The sequence below is a fragment of the Anomaloglossus baeobatrachus genome, chromosome 1, assembly GCF_048569485.1.
Source record: "Anomaloglossus baeobatrachus isolate aAnoBae1 chromosome 1, aAnoBae1.hap1, whole genome shotgun sequence".
NCBI lineage: Eukaryota > Metazoa > Chordata > Amphibia > Anura > Aromobatidae > Anomaloglossus > Anomaloglossus baeobatrachus.
The window spans coordinates 73,717,408-73,738,119 of record NC_134353.1 but is presented as its reverse complement, the minus strand read 5'-3'; the positions used below and the strand labels follow the sequence as shown (position 1 = coordinate 73,738,119).

At 47.2% G+C, this 20,712-nt stretch overlaps 1 protein-coding gene across 3 annotated transcripts in view; it reads right to left on the bottom strand.

The window, feature by feature from the left end:
* ABLIM2 (actin binding LIM protein family member 2) overlaps positions 1–20,712 on the bottom strand; it is a 314,107-nt gene that overhangs the window by 36,148 nt on the left and 257,247 nt on the right. For 2 of the 3 annotated variants that reach the window (XM_075346852.1, XM_075346853.1), the window contains 5 exons: positions 14,316–14,368; positions 9,225–9,363; positions 8,855–8,913; positions 5,473–5,527; positions 1,091–1,271 (listed from right to left, as the gene is read on the bottom strand). In XM_075346852.1, the coding sequence (XP_075202967.1) occupies positions 1,180–1,271; positions 5,473–5,527; positions 8,855–8,913; positions 9,225–9,363; positions 14,316–14,368 (398 nt within the window). In that variant the 3' untranslated portion in view covers positions 1,091–1,179. Of the gene's footprint in view, positions 1–982; positions 1,064–1,090; positions 1,272–5,472; positions 5,528–8,854; positions 8,914–9,224; positions 9,364–14,315; positions 14,369–20,712 lie in introns of those variants that run through there. The other variant, XM_075346854.1, reaches the window with a different exon arrangement.

Below are 20,712 nucleotides of genomic sequence, written 5' to 3'. Positions count from 1 at the left end.
GTTTGGCCATAATTCCTTGTTTGGACAGTCTTTCCTATATGTCAGCAACATCACTTCAGGTGCGTCTGGATGAGGACAAAAGTCTAACTAAAGACTTGCTTTTTACCAGTTTCCTGTTTATTTGCTCTACTTGGTCCTAACATGACTAGTTTCGATTACACATTCTCAGCACTTCAGTCAAGTATACGTGGCAAAACAGTATAAGGATTATATATGAAGACAGATCATCTTATTATATGAACAATTGATTCATAGCCTAGGCCTTCACAGGAACAGTGCTGGAACCAGGTGCCAACAGGCAGAACGGCCTAGGACCAGGTACAGGCAGGACAGGACTGGAACCAGGTGCAATAGGCAGAATGGGTTGGAACCTAGGTACAGGCCAGGCCAGGACAAGCAGGACAGGATGGGATGAGTGACCTGACATCTAGGTAGACAGAATAAAACTGACTAGAAACTGATGGTTTTGAACATGCACCTCCCCTAGTTGGGAGTGTGCTTTAAATACACAGCGCCTTTCAGCAATAGACTGAGAGGCAATTCCTAGGAGTGACACGCTGGCATATAAGAGAGGGGCAGCAGAGCATGCGCACTCCTTATGAGTGCTCCCAGAGGTCCTGTGATGCGCACAGACACCAGGAGGGGGAAGGAGGAGGCACCCACGTGGAGGAACGCAGGGACGCCGGGCAGCATAGAGGGAGCCGGCTGCGGCGGTGAGTGACAGCGCGTATCTGCACGAGGGGAGAGCAAGGAGTGCAGGGACGCTGCACTATGTAACTATAGTCATTCACTAGGTCACACCCTGTGCTCACGATATGGTGACATTTACACAATGGGGATGAGTTGCAGTACCAGGCATTGCCCATTAATGATCATGGCCCTGTTACTGGAAAAAAAAAAGCATTTTTTCTCAGCTAACCTATATGATACACAATTAAATGTTCACCAATGTCTTAAACATGAGCACACGGAGCTGCTTTACCTCCAGTCTGGTCCGGTCTACCTCTTTGGGAAGCTTCACCCGCAATTGGTTTGTTACAATCAGCATTTCGTAGGGATAGATCTGGGATGGAGAAACATAGTGCTCAGACATGTGTTACCCGCCATGCCTTCAGGTGACAAGAAATATGGTCTTTACATACTGTACTTGAATCCATAATCTCATATACAATGGAAAAGTCATAAGAAAGACACAGACAGTGTAACCTTGTGCGGGGGAGGTGAATGGGTGATGTCTCTTTGCTCTGGCCCCACGCCTCTTACCTTGTACTCTGTGGACAAAAAAACCAGAAAAGACGTTTATTAGCATAATTCATATAAATGGTGATAATGACATTGTGCCTATTAACTAAAAAAAAAAAAAATACTTCACAGGAGTTTTTAGGCAAAATATCCAAAAGCAACCGCACTGTCTCCAATGACTCAATTCAGAAAAATGTGCTAACTTGACTAAAAACAAAGAAAGAAGTGTTTACATTGACTTTATGGAAACCAATACATTATTTTGATTCCTTCTCTCCTCTGCTGTTTCACATGCCCAATTTCATACTCCTTTACAAGCTGCTTTCAACTGTTGCTCAGCCAAGATCCTTATTCTACAGTATTTACAAACAATAAGAGTAGGTTGATTCCCCTCCCTAAGCTTCTATACTATCAGGGTAATTCCAGTGCTCACTTTTTGTAAACAGAGTATGGATCTTGGCTGAGCAGCAGTTAAAAGCATCTTCAAGTGTATGAAGTGGCTATGTGAAACAGCACTGTAGCATGGTGTGTGGAAGAGAATGAGGCAAAATAAGCTAAAGGACTATATTACAAAATTCTTAACTTATTTATTCGTGAAGTATAACTAAGATTAGTAACCCTTTAAGCAATCAGCTTCCCAAAACAGCGAAAACCATCTGGATTGTTATATAGTGAATGCAACTGCTGCTTCTTTGTTACTCCCTGTACCAGCTCTTCTTGGCCTATGTTGTATGTCACACATCTTTCCTAGAGAAAGGCAGTGCCATATATTTAAGATATGCACACTGTATCATGAAGCTGCTATGTGGCCCACATGGCCATGACATGGATTTATTTGATTCATCATATGCAAGTTTTTTTAAGTAACTTTTCGTTTCCCTCACTGATGTTTATAGTGCCAAATGTATTAAAATGGCGCAAGAAGGAAAAAAAAGGCTTTTTTCCTGTCATTAATAGTGATGAGCAAGTAATACCATGATCGAGTGCTTGGTACTCGAAATGAGCCGGTCGGACGCTGTGACGGGCTAAACCCGAGTAATGAGTATAATGGAGGTGAATGGGAAACTCGAGCATTTTTCCAGAAGCCAATGAAAAAGAAAAGACAAAGAAAAATAGGCGAGCACATGTAAAATAGACTATAAAAAAAGCAGCAACTAAATGAATTGGGTGCAAATAAAAAATGGGGGCAAATCATGAAAAATTAGACAAAAAAAACTGGTGGAAAGGAACTGAATCAGGGCCTAAAGGGGTTGTTTACAACTAGGACAACTCCTTCTGATTCCACATTTCCCCCAGGGCAATATAAAAAAGCCTGTACTCACCTCCTGTGTTGTCACCATTCCAGCGGTGTCCAGGATTGCGGTGTAAGGGCTCTCACAAGCCCCGTATCAAATTGTCCCGCCTTTGGACCAAAGTAACAATCAACAGGAAGTGAGTGCAGTGCTGCGCTCACTTCCTGTTGATAAACTCATTTGGTCCGAAGGCGGGGATAAGGAATCCGGTGCTGATTGGACATGGGGCTTGCATGATCTCACAACCCCACGTGAGCCCCGGCAGCGCAAACCCGAACACCGCTGCAATGGCGCCGACAGAAGAGTTGAGTATAGTCTTTATTATTTTATTTGGAGGAATCATTTGGAACCAAGAAGGGTTTACCTAGTAGAAGACAACCCCTTTAAGTGTTTTCCTGCAGCTGACACCAGGGGGCACTCAGCACAAATTACAGACAACCCTCCACAGTCCTCCCCAGTCTTCCCTCTGATATCCAACCACTTCCCTTAGTTTCTGATGCCCTTAAGGGTGCTTTACACGCTGTGACATCGCTAACGATATATCGTCAGGGTCACGTCGTTAGTGACGCACATCCGGCGTCGTTAGCGACATCGCAGCGTGTGACAGCTAGGAGCGAAGATCAACGAGCGCAAAAACGTCAAAAATCGTTGATCGTTGACACGTCACTCCTTTTCATGATATCGTTGGTGGTGCATGCCGCTGGTTGTTCGTCGTTCCTGCGGCAGCACACATCGCTATATGTGACACCGCAGGAATGACGAACATCTCCTTACCTGCGTCCACCGGCAATGAGGAAGGAAGGAGGTGGGATATTCCGCCCGCTCATCTCCGCCCTTCCGCTTCTATTGGACGGCTGCCGTGTGACGCCGCACGAACCGCCCCCTTAGAAAGGAGGCGGATCGCCGACCAGAGCGACGTCGTAGGGCAGGTAAGTCCGTGCAACGGGGGCAGGGAGCACCTCAGGGGGTGTAGTCGGGTCCCCTCGCCTTGTGGGCCGCAGGCTGAACCCCGGCCCGGCCGTTACTTGCAAAACAGGTGTGTTGTTGGGGCAGAGTGTGGATGCATGGGGCCCATTCATGACAGCGTTCTTTCTGTGCTCTCCAGCTCCTTCTTCACTTTCAGGAAAGAGACAATTGCAGGCAGCAGATAAACCAAACACCGATTTATTAAACAAAGCTTCCATCTTTTTGTTTGCAGCAGGCTTACTTTAGTATGTTACAAGTTACAGGTCCTTTTCTACAAAAACGGTTTCCTTTTTCTCTACGGGCACTTTCCTTTGCCTGCAGGGGACATACGTTAACCCCCTAGTAGCTGCGCTTATCCAGCACACACTACCGGCTCTGGATAAGTTCTCACCTCTCCACTTATTTGTCAGGGCACTAACCTTCGCCTGCAGGGGCCACTTGTTATCCCCGATAGCTGCACTCCACTCTAGTACACACCACCGGCTCCGGACTAGTCCCAACTCTTCCACCGTTTCTCATGGGTTTCCTCTGCTTTCTAGCCCAGAGTACTCACTCAGGCTGACTGCCTCATCTCACTCCCACACTCTGCCCCGTCACCTCAGACCGAGCTTGCTCGCCTCTCACATCTCACTGCACACTGGACTCTGCATTCAGAACCCTTCCTTCCCCACCTAGGCTGCCCTGCCCCTTCCTTCCCTGCCACTGTTACCAGGGGAACCACTGCTCTACACTGGCACCTAGTGGGGAAACAGTTTATGACAGGTAACATTTTATCATCAACATTTACAATTTGCCACCATACTACTGTGGCGTCTTCAGGGGGGGAAAACCGCTCCTTCACTACCAGGGGTCCGACTACCCCTTACATCCGTGTGACGGGTGTAAGCGAAGTTGTGCGCCACGGGCAGCGATTTGCCCATGACGCACAACAGACGGGGGCGGGTACGCTCGCTAGCGATATCGCAGCGTGTAAAGTGCCCTTTACATGTGTCATGATATCAGTGCATGTACGGGATTACTTATATTTTTACATGTGGATAAACTATGGGAAAACCACCCACATGAGAACGATAATAGTGAGCACAATATTTGTTTATAAAGCACACCAGTTTATGTTCCTTTCAGATTATATTTAGGTTACCTAACGAGAAGACATCCATTTACAATGTAATGATCACAATCTGGACATAATGTCTGTTAAACAAGACATTACCGAGATGAAGTGTAAGTTAGTATTTCCATACGATAAGACAGTGTGAGCGTCAGGTAGTACAGGGGGTCTGCCTATTAGGGGGTTCCCTCACATCTGAGTATTAATATGCTGAGTGCAATCCGATAAAAACACCAGATTGCACCCGCACCAATGTTAATCAATAAGGCAGCGCTGATCTGCAGGTTTATCCTAAGCCGTTTTCGGCCTGAGGAAAAAAAAATTACAGCATACTGTGTATGATCGCGAAAAACGGCCGAGACTCGCCAATGCAAGTCTATGTTTGTGAGAGAAAAAATGTACGTCACATGGGCCCATCCGTTTGTTACGGATACATTACCATTCTGTAGCAAAGAACACTGTAAATGATCATGTAAATAATTGTAGAATAATAGTTGCTGAGAAAAAAACGCATTGGCTATAGATGAAATATGGACGCTATGCGAGAAAAGAAGTATTGCACATTCACATAGCACTCGTATAATGTCACGGGTGTGTGTGTCAGTCATGTTGTTTCTGGCCATAGAAGGTCACAGCGTTTAACTGCTCAAAATGCTCCCTGACTTTCTATTGTTCCTGCTGTCAGTATTCAGTATTCGGCTCGGAGCATAGGTGCGGAACTTATCTAGGGTGGTGAATAGTTTGGTATTGTTAGCGATTTACTTGATTATATATTTCTGTTATGAATACATGCAGAGGTAATGTCTCCACCCATGGAGCACATTCACACATAGAAATAATATGAATTGGAAGATCTCATACCTTTCATGCCCCAGCTAGCATCATCATCCAAATGGTACTGACCAAAATTGGCAGCCTGGGAAAAAAGATAAAACATCAGTAAAGCTGAAAAAATATTTCACTGTTGTTTATTTATAAAGGCAAATGTAAAATGAAATATTCAGGGACCAGGCTGGAGAAATGTTTCATCATGATTAAGGGGAATGGTCCTTATGTAGTAGCTGCACTTGTGCTCTGTTGTACCTCATATCACTTTCTAAATGTAAAGTATAAATGTATAATAAATAAATGATTTATATTGCACGGATCACATCAGCTCTGTTGGTTGCACACGCTCATTAGATGCTTCAGTAAAAAAGATTTCAAGGCGCTACTATCAATCAATCATAATGGAAAGTTTTATATTTAAAATACCATGTTTCCGTTTGGCACATCTGACAAAAGAGTGATAACATGCTGAATATCCTATAGATAACCTAAATGGTGTCAGCCTACATTTAAAGGGAACTAATCACCAGAATTTTCGTATATAACCTAAAGCCAGTGCTATACTGGCACTATCAGGCTGATTCTATACATACCTGTAGTGATCAGCTCGGATGTTTAGGTTTTGAAATTCAAGAAAGTAAAGTTTGTAAAATCAGCAGCTTCTTGAGTGGCATGTGCAATGGAGCAGATAATCTTTCGGTGGGTATTCATATAGGGCTGCACGGTGGCTCAGTGGTTAGCATTACAGTCTTGCAGCACTGGGGTCTTGGGTTCTAATCCACCCAGGACAACATCGGCAAGGAGTTTGTATGTTCTCCCTGTGTTTGCGTGGGTTCCTCCGGGTACTCTGGTTTCCTCCCGCATTCAAAGACATACTGATAGGGATCATATGTTGTGTGAGCCGCGCCGAGTCTTCTGAGAGGGGTGGCATATAAGTTCGACCAATAAATAAATAAATATGGACTCCTGCCGCCTGTTCCTCCCTCTCTCTGTTCTTTATGCTAATTTTACTATTGACTAAGAGGGCGTCAGGGTTAGCGCCTGCGCATAGTGCTTATCTCCGGCGCCATCTTTGTGAATATTGTGTTACCCCCTGCTATTCTATCCTTGAGGTTGAGAGGGTGGCGCATGCGCCCTCGCTTCTTGTGCTCTTGTGGTGCCCTGGACAAGCCAGGGGCCACAGAGAACAACACCCACACACCCCACAATCCCGGTCAGGCACACCGAAGTCAGACACAAAACCCTTGTTGCCTTCCTCCAGGGGCTGATGTTCACACCAGGGGGGTGGGCCAGGCGGTTGGTCCCGCCCACCGAGGAGTTCACAGTCCTGGAGGCGGGAAAAGCAGACAGATTAGTTTTGGAGGTGAAAGTGGAAGGAAGGAAAGTGGTAGTGGAGCAACGATCTGACAGCGTCCGGGTGTGTGGCCCGGGCGGTACAGCAAGGTTGGCAGACGGTGGTGACCGTCTGCAGGAGTGGCCTATCGGAGTCTACCGTAAGGACCGTGGACGGGCGGTGGCCCGGCGGTACCGCACCGGTACACAAAGAGAAGTCAGCACCATCTGGCAGGGGCTTACGGACCCCAGCAAGGCTAGGAGTCGCCGTGAATTTGCCAAATCCGTCAGCGAAGGGAACCTCCTGGGTTTCCCAGCAGCCAGGTCCCGACAGAAGGCAACAGTCCAACCGTGAGAGGGAAACACAGCCACCACCAAGGCTACCGTTCCCAGGGCCAGAGCCTGCGGGCAAAAGGGTCTCCTCCGGCCCATATCCAAGCTGGGGAGCGGGTTACCGGTGGGAACCCATTGGAAACGTTTACCGTACATAGGTGCAGGGAAAGGCAGTCACCATCAACCTGCCGGGAGAAACAACACCGCAGCCGTCTGTTGGACCCGTCCATCCAGCCGTGTGTTTTACCGAGAACTGTGTCCTCATCATTGGCTGAGTGAGTACCACCGTGCCGTGCGGCACAGCGCTGCCCCCGCGACCCTGCACCTCACCAGGCCCAGTAACCCGCCTGCCATCCACTCCTACCCCATCACCGGGCCCCGGGACAACCAACCCCCTACCCATGGAGGGGAGAACTAACATCAAAGCTGCTCCCTGTCACCGCTCCCGGGATCCCCGTCCAGAGCAGCGGTGGTGTCACCAACTTCACCACAACCGTGGGTGGCGTCACGGACAATATCAAATCCCCACAATCAATCCCCACTCTTTTCACTCATGGGCGAGGAGCGCCGCTCGAGTCCCCGGGATCCGGCCCACCGCTCGAGCCACCACCGAGCAGCGGCAGCAGCAGCGGCCGGACCCGAGCAGTGGGAGAGCGCAGCGTCCCCTCCTCCGCCCGCGACACTCTCGTTGTGACCACGGGAGCGCACACGGTCACAACAGAAGTGGAGAACAGCCGATTGGAGGACACCATGCCAGCGCCAGGACACCGTGCGCAGACGCCAACTCTGGCGCCATCTTAGTCAATAGTAAAATTAGCATGGAGAACAGAGAGAGGGAGGAACAGGCGGCAGGGGGGGGCGGGATTCCAGATGAATACCCCCCCCAGAGATTATCTGCTCCATTGCACATGCTACTCAAGAAGCTGCTGAATTTATAAACTTTACTTTCTTGAATTTCAAAACCTAAACATCCGAGCTGACCACTAGAGGTATGTATAGAATCAGCCTGATAGTGCAAGTATAGCACTGGCTTTAGCTTGTATAGGGAAATCCTGGTGATTGGTTACCTTTAACCCCTTAAAGGAAGCAATCATTAGAAAATAACTTATTGTTTAAAGAATTTATTTTTGTGTTCCATTTATTTAAAAAAAATAAAAATTGCCTTTTTTTCTTCAAAAGGTCTCCACTGTCAAAGCACAATTTAATGTAAGAGAAAATCTGTCCCTAGATTTCACCCTACCGACTGCACACATTCCAGATAGACCTCTCAGACCTGATGAGATTGGTGTACCTTGAAAATTTATGTCACAATGGCTGTATACGGTAATTCTTTTTAAAAATGTCAGCAGCCTAATATTATAGTAAGCCTTTTAGCTCTGCTGGATTCAAAGGATGCTTTTCTTAATATCAGATATGAAAATTTTGAGAAAAAAAGACTATACGAGTCATTCTGCCATAGATTTTCAAAGTAAGTACACCAGCCTGGCCAGGTCTAGAATATCCATCTGATAATATATACGGTTGGTATTGTAAAATCTGATGATACATCTCTTTTAATGCATGTAGAATAGTAAAGCAGGAGTCACTGAATAGTATGACGATTCTTCACCTGTAAATACTCACAATACAGTCATCGCTAACATGGAAAAGAAAGTATGGTTGTAAAAGGGATCATATAGCTAGCTAATCTGGGATGACTGTGTGAGCACAAGTGAAAAAACAGATACAGAGTATATACACTTTGACTCACTCGATTTAGTCCATTTTTACCATATCCAGGTAGGGATGCAGACTTGGAGTAAGGTAACCCTATACAAAAAAATACAAGGAAACAGAAAAGTGATACACAGGGTTTACAAGATATAATTTTATATATTTGATATCCTGTAACAAAAAAAAAAGTCCTCCTTATTTTATATAGTCTTTTATACTTTGTGTATTAACATTCTGTATCTGAACAGCACGGCATGGTGAGCAAAGTACGGTATATATACAGTTTTTGTATCAAAAATAAAAATAAGGTCACGGTGTATAAATCCACTACAGCTTTATGTCCACCTCATGATCATATGACAATTATACTCATCTGGTGCATCTAAGAAGAGTATAAAAGAACTTACGAGAGTACGGCTCCCCCGGATTCCTCTGCGAAGAATCTCTGTAGGTTCCAGAACTTAGGCAAAGTGATCGTGTGTCTCCCTCCGGTGAGTTACTCTGGCCATCCATGTCTCCTTTGAGATTCAGCCAACTAGATTTAATCTAAAGGGATAAGTCAGGTCAATTAAAATGATTTTAGTTCTGCAAAAATTTTAGCAGGTGTGTAAAAAAACCTTTGCCTTCAAAACAGCATCAAAATATTGATTTTGTAGGTATATGGTACTTACATCTAGCTGAAAAATTGTTCCAAACATTTTGGAAAACTAAACTCAGATTTTCTGTGGATGTAGTTTTACACAAATCCTTTTGTTTCAAAATAAATGAACCAAACATAAATCTATATCAAATCAATATTTGGTGTGACGGCCCTTCAAAACAGCATCCGTTCTTCTAGGTACTTTAATACACTTTTTCAATGAACTCATCAGGGAGGTTTTTCCCAAACATCTTGGAGAATTGACCACAGATCTTGTGGGGATGTTGATGTGACCGCCTTTTAAAACAGCATCCGTTCTTCTAGGTAGTCACACACAGTTTTTGAATGAACTCATCTGGGAGGTTGTTCTAAACATATTGGAGAGCTAACCACTGGTGTGGATGTAGGTTTTTGCCAACTTCTTGAGGAGACAGAAAAGGCCGCTTTACACGCTACGACATCTCGCAAGCGATGTCGTTGCGGTCACGGAATTTGTGACGCACATCTGGCCGCTTTAGCTATGTCGTTGCGTGTGACACCTATGAGCGATTTTGAATCGTTGCAAAAACGTTCAAAATCGCTCATCGGTGACATGCCCCCCTAATCTCAATTATCGTTGCTGCTGCGTGTACGATGTAGTTCGTCGTTCCTGCGGCAGAACACATCGCTATGTGTAACACTGCAGGAACGACGAACCTCTCCTTACCTGCGACCGCCGGCACTGCGGAAGGAAGAAGGTGGGCGGGATGTTACGTCCCGCTCATCTCCGCCCCTCCGCTTCTATTGGGCGCCCGCTTAGTGACATCGCTGTGACGCCGAACGAACCGCCCCCTTAGAAAGGAGGCGGTTCGCTGGTCACAGCGATGTCGCTAGGCAGGTAAGTAGTGTGACGGGTCTGAGCGATTTGCCCATGTCGCACAACCGATGGGGGCGGGTACGCATGCTAGCGATATCGGTAACGATATCGCAGCGTGTAAAGCGGCCTTAAGATTTGCGCAAGCCGACATCTAAAGATTTGTGGTTAGTTTTTCAAGATGTTTGGAACTAGCTCTCTGTTGAGTTCCTTTATAAAATGTCTGCAAGCACCTAGAAGAATTTGTGTTTTCATGCTGTTTTAAAGGCAAAGGTTGGTAGCACCAAATACTGATTTGATTAAGATTTCCTTCTTGTATTTTATTGATAACAAGTATTTAAAACTTCTATTTTTTTAAAAAAACATTCTTACTTTTCATCATTTTTTCCACCCCTGCCTAAAACTTTTTCACAGTATTGTATTTGTAACTAAAGTGGTAACACGAATAGAGGCAATGAGGCCAAGGTGACCCATCTCCACTTACAGATGAGATCTAGTTAGAGATCATTGTGGAGAAGGCAAGAGATAAATCAAGGAAAAAATGCAACAGTGGAGACAACGAAAAATAAAGTAATCAATGAATATTTGGAATTTGCTTCTACAGATGGACAAATAAGTGGCCTTCTGGTCAATTTTTGTACCACTGCTAACATCAAACACTTTCCTACAGACGATTATGGATGCTTGTACTTATTGTTGTAAAGGATATTAGGTGTAGATAAGGTTATTATTTCATAACAGTACTGCAATAACCATTAGTATTGAGTAGAGATGGCGGACCCGTGGAAGTTCGGTTCGTTGGCTTCAGCCAGACTTTAGATAAAGAGTTATAGGGGATTGGTGTGCACTCAACTGAAGTAAGGTTTCATTAGAGGTGCTAGTGTGGGGTCAATAGGCCCAGAACGTGTTATATAATTAACACTGCACTCTCTTGTTGTTAGAATGAAGACAAAAAGTTTTTTTCTTTGCAAAAAAACTGATTTTTTTTATTCATTTGATGGCGACAAAAGATGGTGGACGTTTCGGCCCAACGGCCTTTATCATGTACAGTCGCTCCACAAGAGGGCTGTTTCAGAAGATTTGAAGACAGTGATGGAGCAGGATGGAAGGAGAACCACCAAGAATAATTTATAAAAGGCTATGTGCCCACGCTAGAATGTCCCTGCGGATTTTTCTGCCTGAAAATCCGCGACTTTCGCGGCAAATCCGCACCCGCGGATTTGCCGCGAATTTACCGTGGATTTACCGCGGATTTGCCGCGGATTTTGATGCGGATTTCATTTTTTTTTTTTCCCCCATTCAAAACCAAAAATCCGGACCAAATCTGCACCAAACAATTGACATGCTGCAGATTTTTCCGGATCAAAATCCGCGGCAAATCCGCAGCGGAAAAATCCGCAGCATGGACACAGCATTTCCAAAATGCCATTGAAATGGCTTGGAAGTGCTGCTGCTGCAGATTTTCGGGAAATCCGCGGCAAATCCGCGGCAAAATCCGCGCAAAATCCGCGCGAAATTCGCAGCGTGGGCACATAGCCTTAGAGTTCCCAGAGGGTGAAGTCTTTATCACTGATTTTATGATTAGTATTGCGATCAGTGCCACATGGATTGTTGGAGCAGTGGCGATTTCTAGCGGTGAATATCGCAAGCAATAGGGTGCAGTGATTGAATATGTCTTCTTTAAATCCACCTTTTATCTTTATATATTCATGTGGATCACATAGAAGTTTGGGTGGTTGTAAGAGGACATAAAGATGAGCACCAATTGATAGAGGCTCCTGCAGACTTCTCTCATATGGTGCAAGGGTTTTTAGGCATTGGTGGGGTGGATATTTTCCTTCTGTGTGCCACCTAGAAATCGCCAATCCATGTGGCACTGATCGCAATATTAATCATAAAATCAGCGATAAAGACTTTACCCTCTGGGAACTCTTGTATTATAAATTATTCTTGGTGGTTCTCCTTCCATCCTGCTCCATCACTTTCTTCAAATTTTCTGAAACAGCCCTCTTGTGGAGCGACTGTACATGATAAAGGCCGTTGGGCCGAAACGTCCACCATCTTTTGTCGCCATCAAATAAATAAAAAAATCACTTTTTTGCAAAGAAAAAAACTTTTTGTCTTCATTTTAACAACAAGAGAGTGGGGTGTTCATTATATAAGACTTTAGATTAAGTTCGGTTTGGGACCTGGACTTGACCTGAACCCTAATAAAAGTCATTAATTGGATAATTGGGCAGTTCGGGTCACTGCAGACAGGCAGCCAGCCATAAAGAGGTGGTGGATGAGTGGAGTTTTTTTCCGTTTTTTTGTTTGGTGCACACTACATCTGATGACGCTGATGTTACCACCAGTGAGAGCCCATTAAACACCACAAGCAGCTTACACTGGGCTGATCACCGAACGTACCGGAGCACAGCGATGCTCACGAGATTGGTTTGCATATGTAAAGCACCCGAACTCCGAATCCGAACTCTGCTTTTTGGTAAAGTTTGTGTTTGGTACGAACACCAAACCTTGGGTTCGCGCTTCTCTAGTAATGAGTCTATAGTCTTAGTTATCTTTTTGTTTCTCCAAGCTTACTGTATGTCAATAACAATTGGTCACAAGAATTATATTTTTTCAAAATTTTTTACATTTTTTAACATTTATATAAACCTGAAACAAACATAGGATCACTTTGATAATATATTACAAGAGGTTCTAACTCCTTCCATTAGCCAGTGTTTCTCAACTCCAGTCCTCAAGACCCACCAACAGATCATGTTTTCAGATTTTCCTTAATCAGTTTTTCAGGATTTCCTTAAAGGGAACCTGTCATCAGAAATTTCGCCCAAAAGCTAAAAGATTCCCCCTCTGCAGCTCCTGGGCTGCATTCTAGGAAGGTCCCTGTTATTATTGTGCCCCATGTGAGACCAAAATAAAGCCTTTATAAAGTTCTACCTTTTTGTATGCAGCTTCTGTAAATCTGACACGGGGGCGGGCTCTCTGCCGTCCGTTATTCTGCCTCCTGGTCCTGTATGCCGCCCCCATCGCTCCTTTCCATATCTGATGCACCGCCCACTGCTCCAGCCATCCCCGCGCATGCCCAGTGCCAGTCTCACAGGACTGAGCAGTGTGACCGCTGGTGACGTGTGCGCAGGCAAGTGATTATGGACGGGACTGTGACTGTTATCAGCAAGTACCCGGCCATAATCTCGTGAGCGCGCAAACCTCTCCAGCATTCACACTGAGCTCAGTGTAGATGCTAGACTGTATGGGCTGCTTCCAGGGATGACGTCCCTTTGTCATGTGATAGTATTTCGAACACGCCCCTATCACATGACAAAGGGACGTCATCCCTGGAAGCAGCCCATACAGTCTAGCATCTACACTGAGCTCAGTGTGAATGCTGGAGAGGTTTGCGCGCTCACGAGATTATGGCCGGGTACTTGCTGATAACAGTCACAGTCCCGTCCATAATCACTTGCCTGCGCACACGTCACCAGCGGTCACACTGCTCAGTCCTGTGAGACTGGCACTGGGCATGCGCGGGGATGGCTGGAGCAGTGGGCGGTGCATCAGATATGGAAAGGAGCGATGGGGGCGGCATACAGGACCAGGAGGCAGAATAACGGACGGCAGAGAGCCCGCCCCCGTGTCAGATTTACAGAAGCTGCATACAAAAAGGTAGAACTTTATAAAGGCTTTATTTTGGTCTCACATGGGGCACAATAATAACAGGGACCTTCCTAGAATGCAGCCCAGGAGCTGCAGAGGGGGAATCTTTTAGCTTTTGGGCGAAATTTCTGATGACAGGTTCCCTTTAACATTGCACAGGTGATGGAATTATTCCCTGTCTAATATTGAGGAAAACCTGAAAACATGATCTGTTGGTGGGTCTTGAGGACTGGAGTTGAGAAACACTGCATTAGGCTCTACTGTCTGCTTTAGTAGAAACTTATACCTCTTAGTAACATTCGGACACATTCCCGCCTTTAATTATACCTGACCTGACAATTTTACCTTTCCGCTATCTGGATCTATATTGAGTTCCTCTCCAACGGATCTCCTGGAAGCTGAAACGAAAAAAATTAGGAAAATTATTATTCAATAAATCTCAATAAGTAGACCTCCAGGGCTGTGACCGGGTTCTCTCCTGGATCCTCAATGGTTACAGGATGTTATACAACCAGTTTAGTGTAGGGATAAGGCCTCTTTTCAGCCACAGTTTTAGTAAAGTGCAGCTGACATACAAATGCTGGTTAAAATGTATGAGATTTTTGCAGGTAAGCAGATTTAGCCCCATAAACAGTGTGGCCAAAATGTTTCTGAAGTTAATAAAGCACACGTCAGAGTGCAATCCAGTAGCACTACAACCAAAAAAGAGGCCTAACCCCACAGATGTACAATGCTTCTTATTGGTGGCTTCCGTCCATATGTCCTACTAAGATATATGGATGTTATAAAGAGGGATCCTTCTATGTGCCCGATTGGGAAACCACTTTGTAACGCGGCTCCTGTTTTGGTGGATGTCTCGCATCCATGAACCACATAGGGTAACCAGAAAAATTACACTCAGAACAAACCACACCACTAGAGTTGGGTAAAAAGATTTTCAAAACCTTGGTCCAGTGACCACGTCAGTAGTCCATGACTGCCAGACCAGAGCCCTGCGAACCACCTACTGCTTATAGCATCCCTGACTAATCAGAAGAGGTGCCATGGAAGCCACAGGTAGTAGGAGGTTCGCAGAGTTCTGGTCAGTAGTCCGTCGTTCCTGAAATAGGGTCCTGCAAATCTTTTGGCTCAACTCTACCCACCATCATATAATATTCAGACAAATTTCTTTGTGGGCATTTTTCTTATGTGGTGCTTTTCTGGTATGCAGATATCACAATGTAGTTTTTTCACGCATTTATTTGATCGACCACCCTATACACCATGATTGTACGGGACAAAATATGGCGGATCATCATGCCATTTCATTGCATCTGTGAGACGAAGTTACACCTGTTTCACACGTCAGTGAAAAACACAGATGCTTTTCACTGACGTGTTAAAGACGCATATGTCCCTCCGTGTGCCGTGATTTCACGACACACGTGTCTTCTCCATGTACTATCCGTGATAGCACGTGTAGGTCAGGTATTCCAAACTCATCTGTCCCCACGCCTGCTCTCTGTGGTCCTGAATCTACAGGTCTGCTGTGTCCGGTCGCTGCTGTGTCACTGCTGCTGCTACTTCCGGGTGGCAGTGCAGTCCATATTCATGAGAGTAATTAGCCGGCTAGGAAGCAGCAGGTAGCAGCGGCGGAACACAGCATAGCTGGAGAAGGTGAGTATGAAAAGCTTTTTTTAGCAAAGATACATTTTTTCCTGGCACGTGTTTCACGTATCATACCACATTGTGGTCCGTGGGACATCAGTGATGCCAGAAAAAAACAAACTTGTATCCGCGCTGAGCACACAGACACACGTGTATGCCGCACAGAGACAACGTCAGTGAAAAATCACTGATGTGTGTGCAGACCCATTGATTTTAATGGGTCTGGGTATGTCCATGATTCTGGTACGTATAAAAGCTGTCACATACGTACCAGAATCACTGACGTATTAAAGAGGCCTAAATCAGTTAATATCCAGTTAGTTGGACTTTTTAGGGTCTTCGAAGAATTCCACTGCTAGGATCCCATACTACAATTTGTTAGTGGCAGAGGAACATGACAACACTGCCAGGAAATTAAAAATTATACTTATTTAAATCATTAGGCCATCCAATAACTTCATTGGTTGCAATGGGTACCCAGAGAAGTAATACATGGTAATGGTTTTAAAGAGAAAGATGCATTGCTTTCAGACCTCAAATAATAATGCAAAGAAAACAAGTTCATAATCATTTAGAAACAACAATACTAATGTTTTATCTCAGGAAGAGGTCAGAATTCGATATTTTGTGGAATAACCATGATTTTTAATCCCAGCTTTCATGCGTCTTGGCATTCTTTCCACTAGTCTTTCACACTGCTTTTAGGTGACCTTATGCCACTCTTGGCAGAAAAATGAAAGCAGTTCTTCTTTGTTTGATGGCTTGTGACTATCCATCTTCCTATTGATTACATTCTAGAGGTTTTCAATGGGGTTCAGGTCTGGAGATTGGGCTGGCCATGACAGGGTTTTGATGCGGTGGTCCTTCATCCACACAATGATTGACCTAGCTGTGTGGCATGGCGCATTGTCCTGCTGGAAAAATCAGTCTTTAGAGTTATGGAACATTGCCTGAGCAGAAGGAAGCAACTGTTTTTCCAGGTTAACCTTGTATGCGGCTTGAGTCATGCATTCTTTGCAAAGCTCAGGCAATGTTTCCCAACTCTGAGGACTGTTTTTTCCAGCAGGACAATGCGCCATGCCACACAGCTAGGTCAATCAATGTGTAGATGAAGGACCACCGCATCAAAACCCTGTTGTTTCTAAATGATTATGAACTTGTTTTCTTTGCATTATTTGAGGTGTCTGCAAGCAATACATATTTTTATTTTAACCATTTCTCATTTTCAGGAAATAAATACAAAATGTATTGCTTGGAAACATGTCGTCAGCAGTTTATAAAATAAAAAAAAAACAACAAAAAATCCAATTTACATTTTACTAAAAATATAGCCATAAAGAGAAAAATCTGAAAAACTGACAATCTTGCAGTGTTCACTTAATTTTTGCAAGAGCTGTGTGTGTGTGTATGTGTGTGTGTGTGTACATACATATCTATATATATAATTGCCTTATTCTGTCTGTCTGTCTGTCTGTCTGTCTGTCTGTCTGTCATGCTTCAAAATTGTGTCCTTCCGGTGACATTGTGTCCTTACGGTGACACAAAGCTGATTGGCCGCTGGGCTCGCCATGGCCCCGCCCCCCACACCGATTGGCCGCTCGCCCAGGCTGCGCCCCCACACGGATTGGCCAGCCGCTCGCCCAGGCTCCGCCCCCCCACAGATTGGCCTCTCGCCCCGGCACCCTGCAGGCATTGGCAACTCGGCCACGCCACGCCCCGCCCCCCTCACGCAATGGACGTTAGCTCTGCCCCCCCCCGCGCATTCCCCGAACTGACACGGTCACGGCTCCCAGGTGAGTACTGTACAACCCCCCCACCCCCCCCACGGGAGCCCACATCAGCGTACGCCGCCAACCCAGCCGACACTTACCCTCGCATTGCTGGCCTTGCCGCCGTATGCTGGTGTGGGCTCCCGTGCGAGTGGGGGACGTGATGCGCTGGTAACCATCCTAGCATAGTTACCAGCACATCAAGGTCCTGCAGCGGCGGAAGATCCACACGCACACACATAACAGCACACACACATACACATACACACACATCAGATCACACTCACTCTCACAAACACCTCACACACATCGCATCCACACACTGACAGCATCCGACGATATCGCTTGCTTCTCGGCCTCGATACTGTGCTGTTGTGACCTTCCAGGACCTGCCGGAGAATCACATGGCCAGAAGCATGTGGTATCTCCGGATGTTGTGAGTATGAGCGCGTATGTGCAATATAGTCAATGTGTGTGTGTGTGAGTGTATGCGATCGGGTGTGTGTCGGTGTGTGTGAGTGTATGCGATCGGGTGTGTGTCGGTGTGTGTGAGTGTATGCGATCGGATCTGTGAGTGTCGGCAGAGGAGCATGGCGTGCTGGAGGTGGCTGGGAGGAGAGAGGCTGATCCTGGGGAAGGCTGGGATGGGGAGGCTGATGCTGGGGACAGAGAGGCTGATGCTGGGATGAGAGAGGCTGATGCTGGGATGAGAGAGGCTGATGCTGGGGACAGAGCGGCTGATGCTGGGGACAGAGGCTGATGCTGGGGACAGAGAGGCTGATGCTGGGGACAGAGAGGCTGATGCTGGGGACAGAGAGGCTGATGCTGGGATGAGAGAGGCTGATCCTGGGGAAGGCTGGGATGGAGAGGCTGATGCTGGGGACAGAGAGGCTGATGCTGGGGACAGAGAGGCTGATGCTGGGGACAGAGAGGCTGATGCTGGGGACAGAGAGGCTGATGCTGGGGACAGAGAGGCTGATGCTGGGGACAGAGATTCTGATGCTAGGGACAGAGAGGCTGATGCTGGGGACAGAGAGGCTGATGCTGGGAACAGAGAGGCTGATGCTGAGGACAGAGAGGCAGATGCTGGGGACAGAGAGGCTGATGCTGGGGACAGAGAGGCTGATGCTGGGGACAGAGAGGCTGATGCTGGGGACAGAGAGGCTGATGCTGGGGACAGAGAGGCTGATGCTGGGGATAGAGAGGCTGATGCTGGGGATAGAGAGGTTGATGCTGGGGACAGATAGGCTGATGCTGGGGACAGAGAGGCTGATGCTGGGAGGAGAGAGGCTGATGCTGCGGGTAGAGAGGCTGATGCTGGCGCAGCATGGCGGATGGAGCACGTTTGGGAGTGCGCAGCATGGCGGATGGAGCACGTTTGAGAGTGCGCAGCATGGCGGATGGAGCACGTTTGGGAGTGCGCAGCATGGGAGATGGAGCACGATGGGGAGTGCGCAGCATGGCGGATGGAGCACGTTTGGGAGTGCGCAGCATGGGGGATGGAGCACGATGGGGAGTGCGCTGCATGGCGGATGGAGCACGATGGGGAGTGCGGAGTATGGCGGATGGAGCACGTTTGGGAGTGCGCAGCATGGCGGATGGAGCACGTTTCGGAGTGCGCAGCATGGCGGATGGAGCACGTTTCGGAGTGCGCAGCATGGCGGATGGAGCACGATGGGGAGTGTGCTGCATGGCGGATGGAGCACGTTTACGAGTGCGCAGGATGGGAGATGGAGCACGATGGGGGGTGCGCAGCATAGGGGATGGAGCACGATGGGGAGTGCGCTGCATGGGGGATGGAGCACGATGGGAAGTGCACACCTCCCCCCAACACACACACGCGCGCACTGCACAACACACCACACACACACACTGGGAACCACAAACAACTGCCCTACACAGACACCCACACACAGACAACGCTGCACACACAAATATACGCACATACCGCACAACACACACATTGCACAAAACATACCTCCCCCAAAACACACCACACACACACAAACCGCGCAACACACACACAACGCTACAGACACACAGCGCTCCACAAACAACGCAACACACAAACAACACCGCTCTCACCCCCCGCCACACCCAGACAACACCCAGACAACACCCAGAACATGTACAGCGCCCTACACAAACACTTGGTAACTACACACAACAACATCTATATATATATATATATATATATATATATATAACAAAAATCATACATGAACTACACAATACGTAAATTCTAGAATACCCGATGCGTAGAATCGGGCCACCTTCTAGTACATATATATATATATATATATATACACACACACACACATATACAGACATATATACACAGTATATATATATATATATATACATACATACATACATACATATATGTCGCGGGCGGGGAGGACGCCGCCTCTGCACTCGCTAACGCTCGGGTCCGGCGCTGCTGCGGCTGCTGCTCAGTGGCTCAAGCGGTGGGCCGGATCCGGGGACTCGAGCGGCGCTCCTCGCCCGTGAGTGAAAAGGGTCGTTGGTTTGTTTGGGGATTTAGTCCGTGACGCCACCCACGGGTTGTGGTGAAGGTGGGCACCACCGCTGCTGGTGACAGGGATCCCGGGAGCGATGGTAGGGAGCAGCTGGGATGTTGTTTTCCCCCTCCGTGGGTAGGGGTCGGTGGTCCCGGGGCCCGGTGGTGTGACGGGGAGGCAGGGTAGGTGAGGTGCAGGGTTGCAGGGACAGCGCGGCGCGGTGCCGGATGGCACGGGTGTACTCACTCAGTAAGAGATGCACAAAGTCCTCGGTAAACCAAACGGCTGGATGGACGGGTCCTGCAGCCGGCTGCAGTGTCTCTCCCCGGACAGGTGATGGCGGCTGTCTTTCCCTGCACCTTTGTGTACTGTTTGACTACGATGGATCCCTAACGGTAGTCCGCTCCCTGGTGTATGGATGCCGGAGGAGCCCGTTTGCCCGCAGGCGCTGGCCCTTGGGTCTCTAGCCTTAGGCGATAGCTGTATACCCTCACGGTGCGGACGGTTGCCTTCTAACGGGTCTTTGGCTGTTAGGAAAGCCCAGGGGTTTCCTGTCACACTCGGATTTGACTGTTGACGGCGGCTCCAAGCCTAGTCGGGGTCCGATGGCCCTGCCTGTGTGTGCTGGCTTCACTTCGCTCCCTGGTCGGTACCGGCGGGCCACCGCCCGTCCCCGGTCCTACGGTTCCGCGTTGATTCACCACTCCTGCAGACGGCCACCACCGTCTGCCAACCTTGTTGTCAGTGCCTGGGCCACAAACCCAGACACTCTCCACTTTACTCCTCTCACTTCAATCTCCTCAA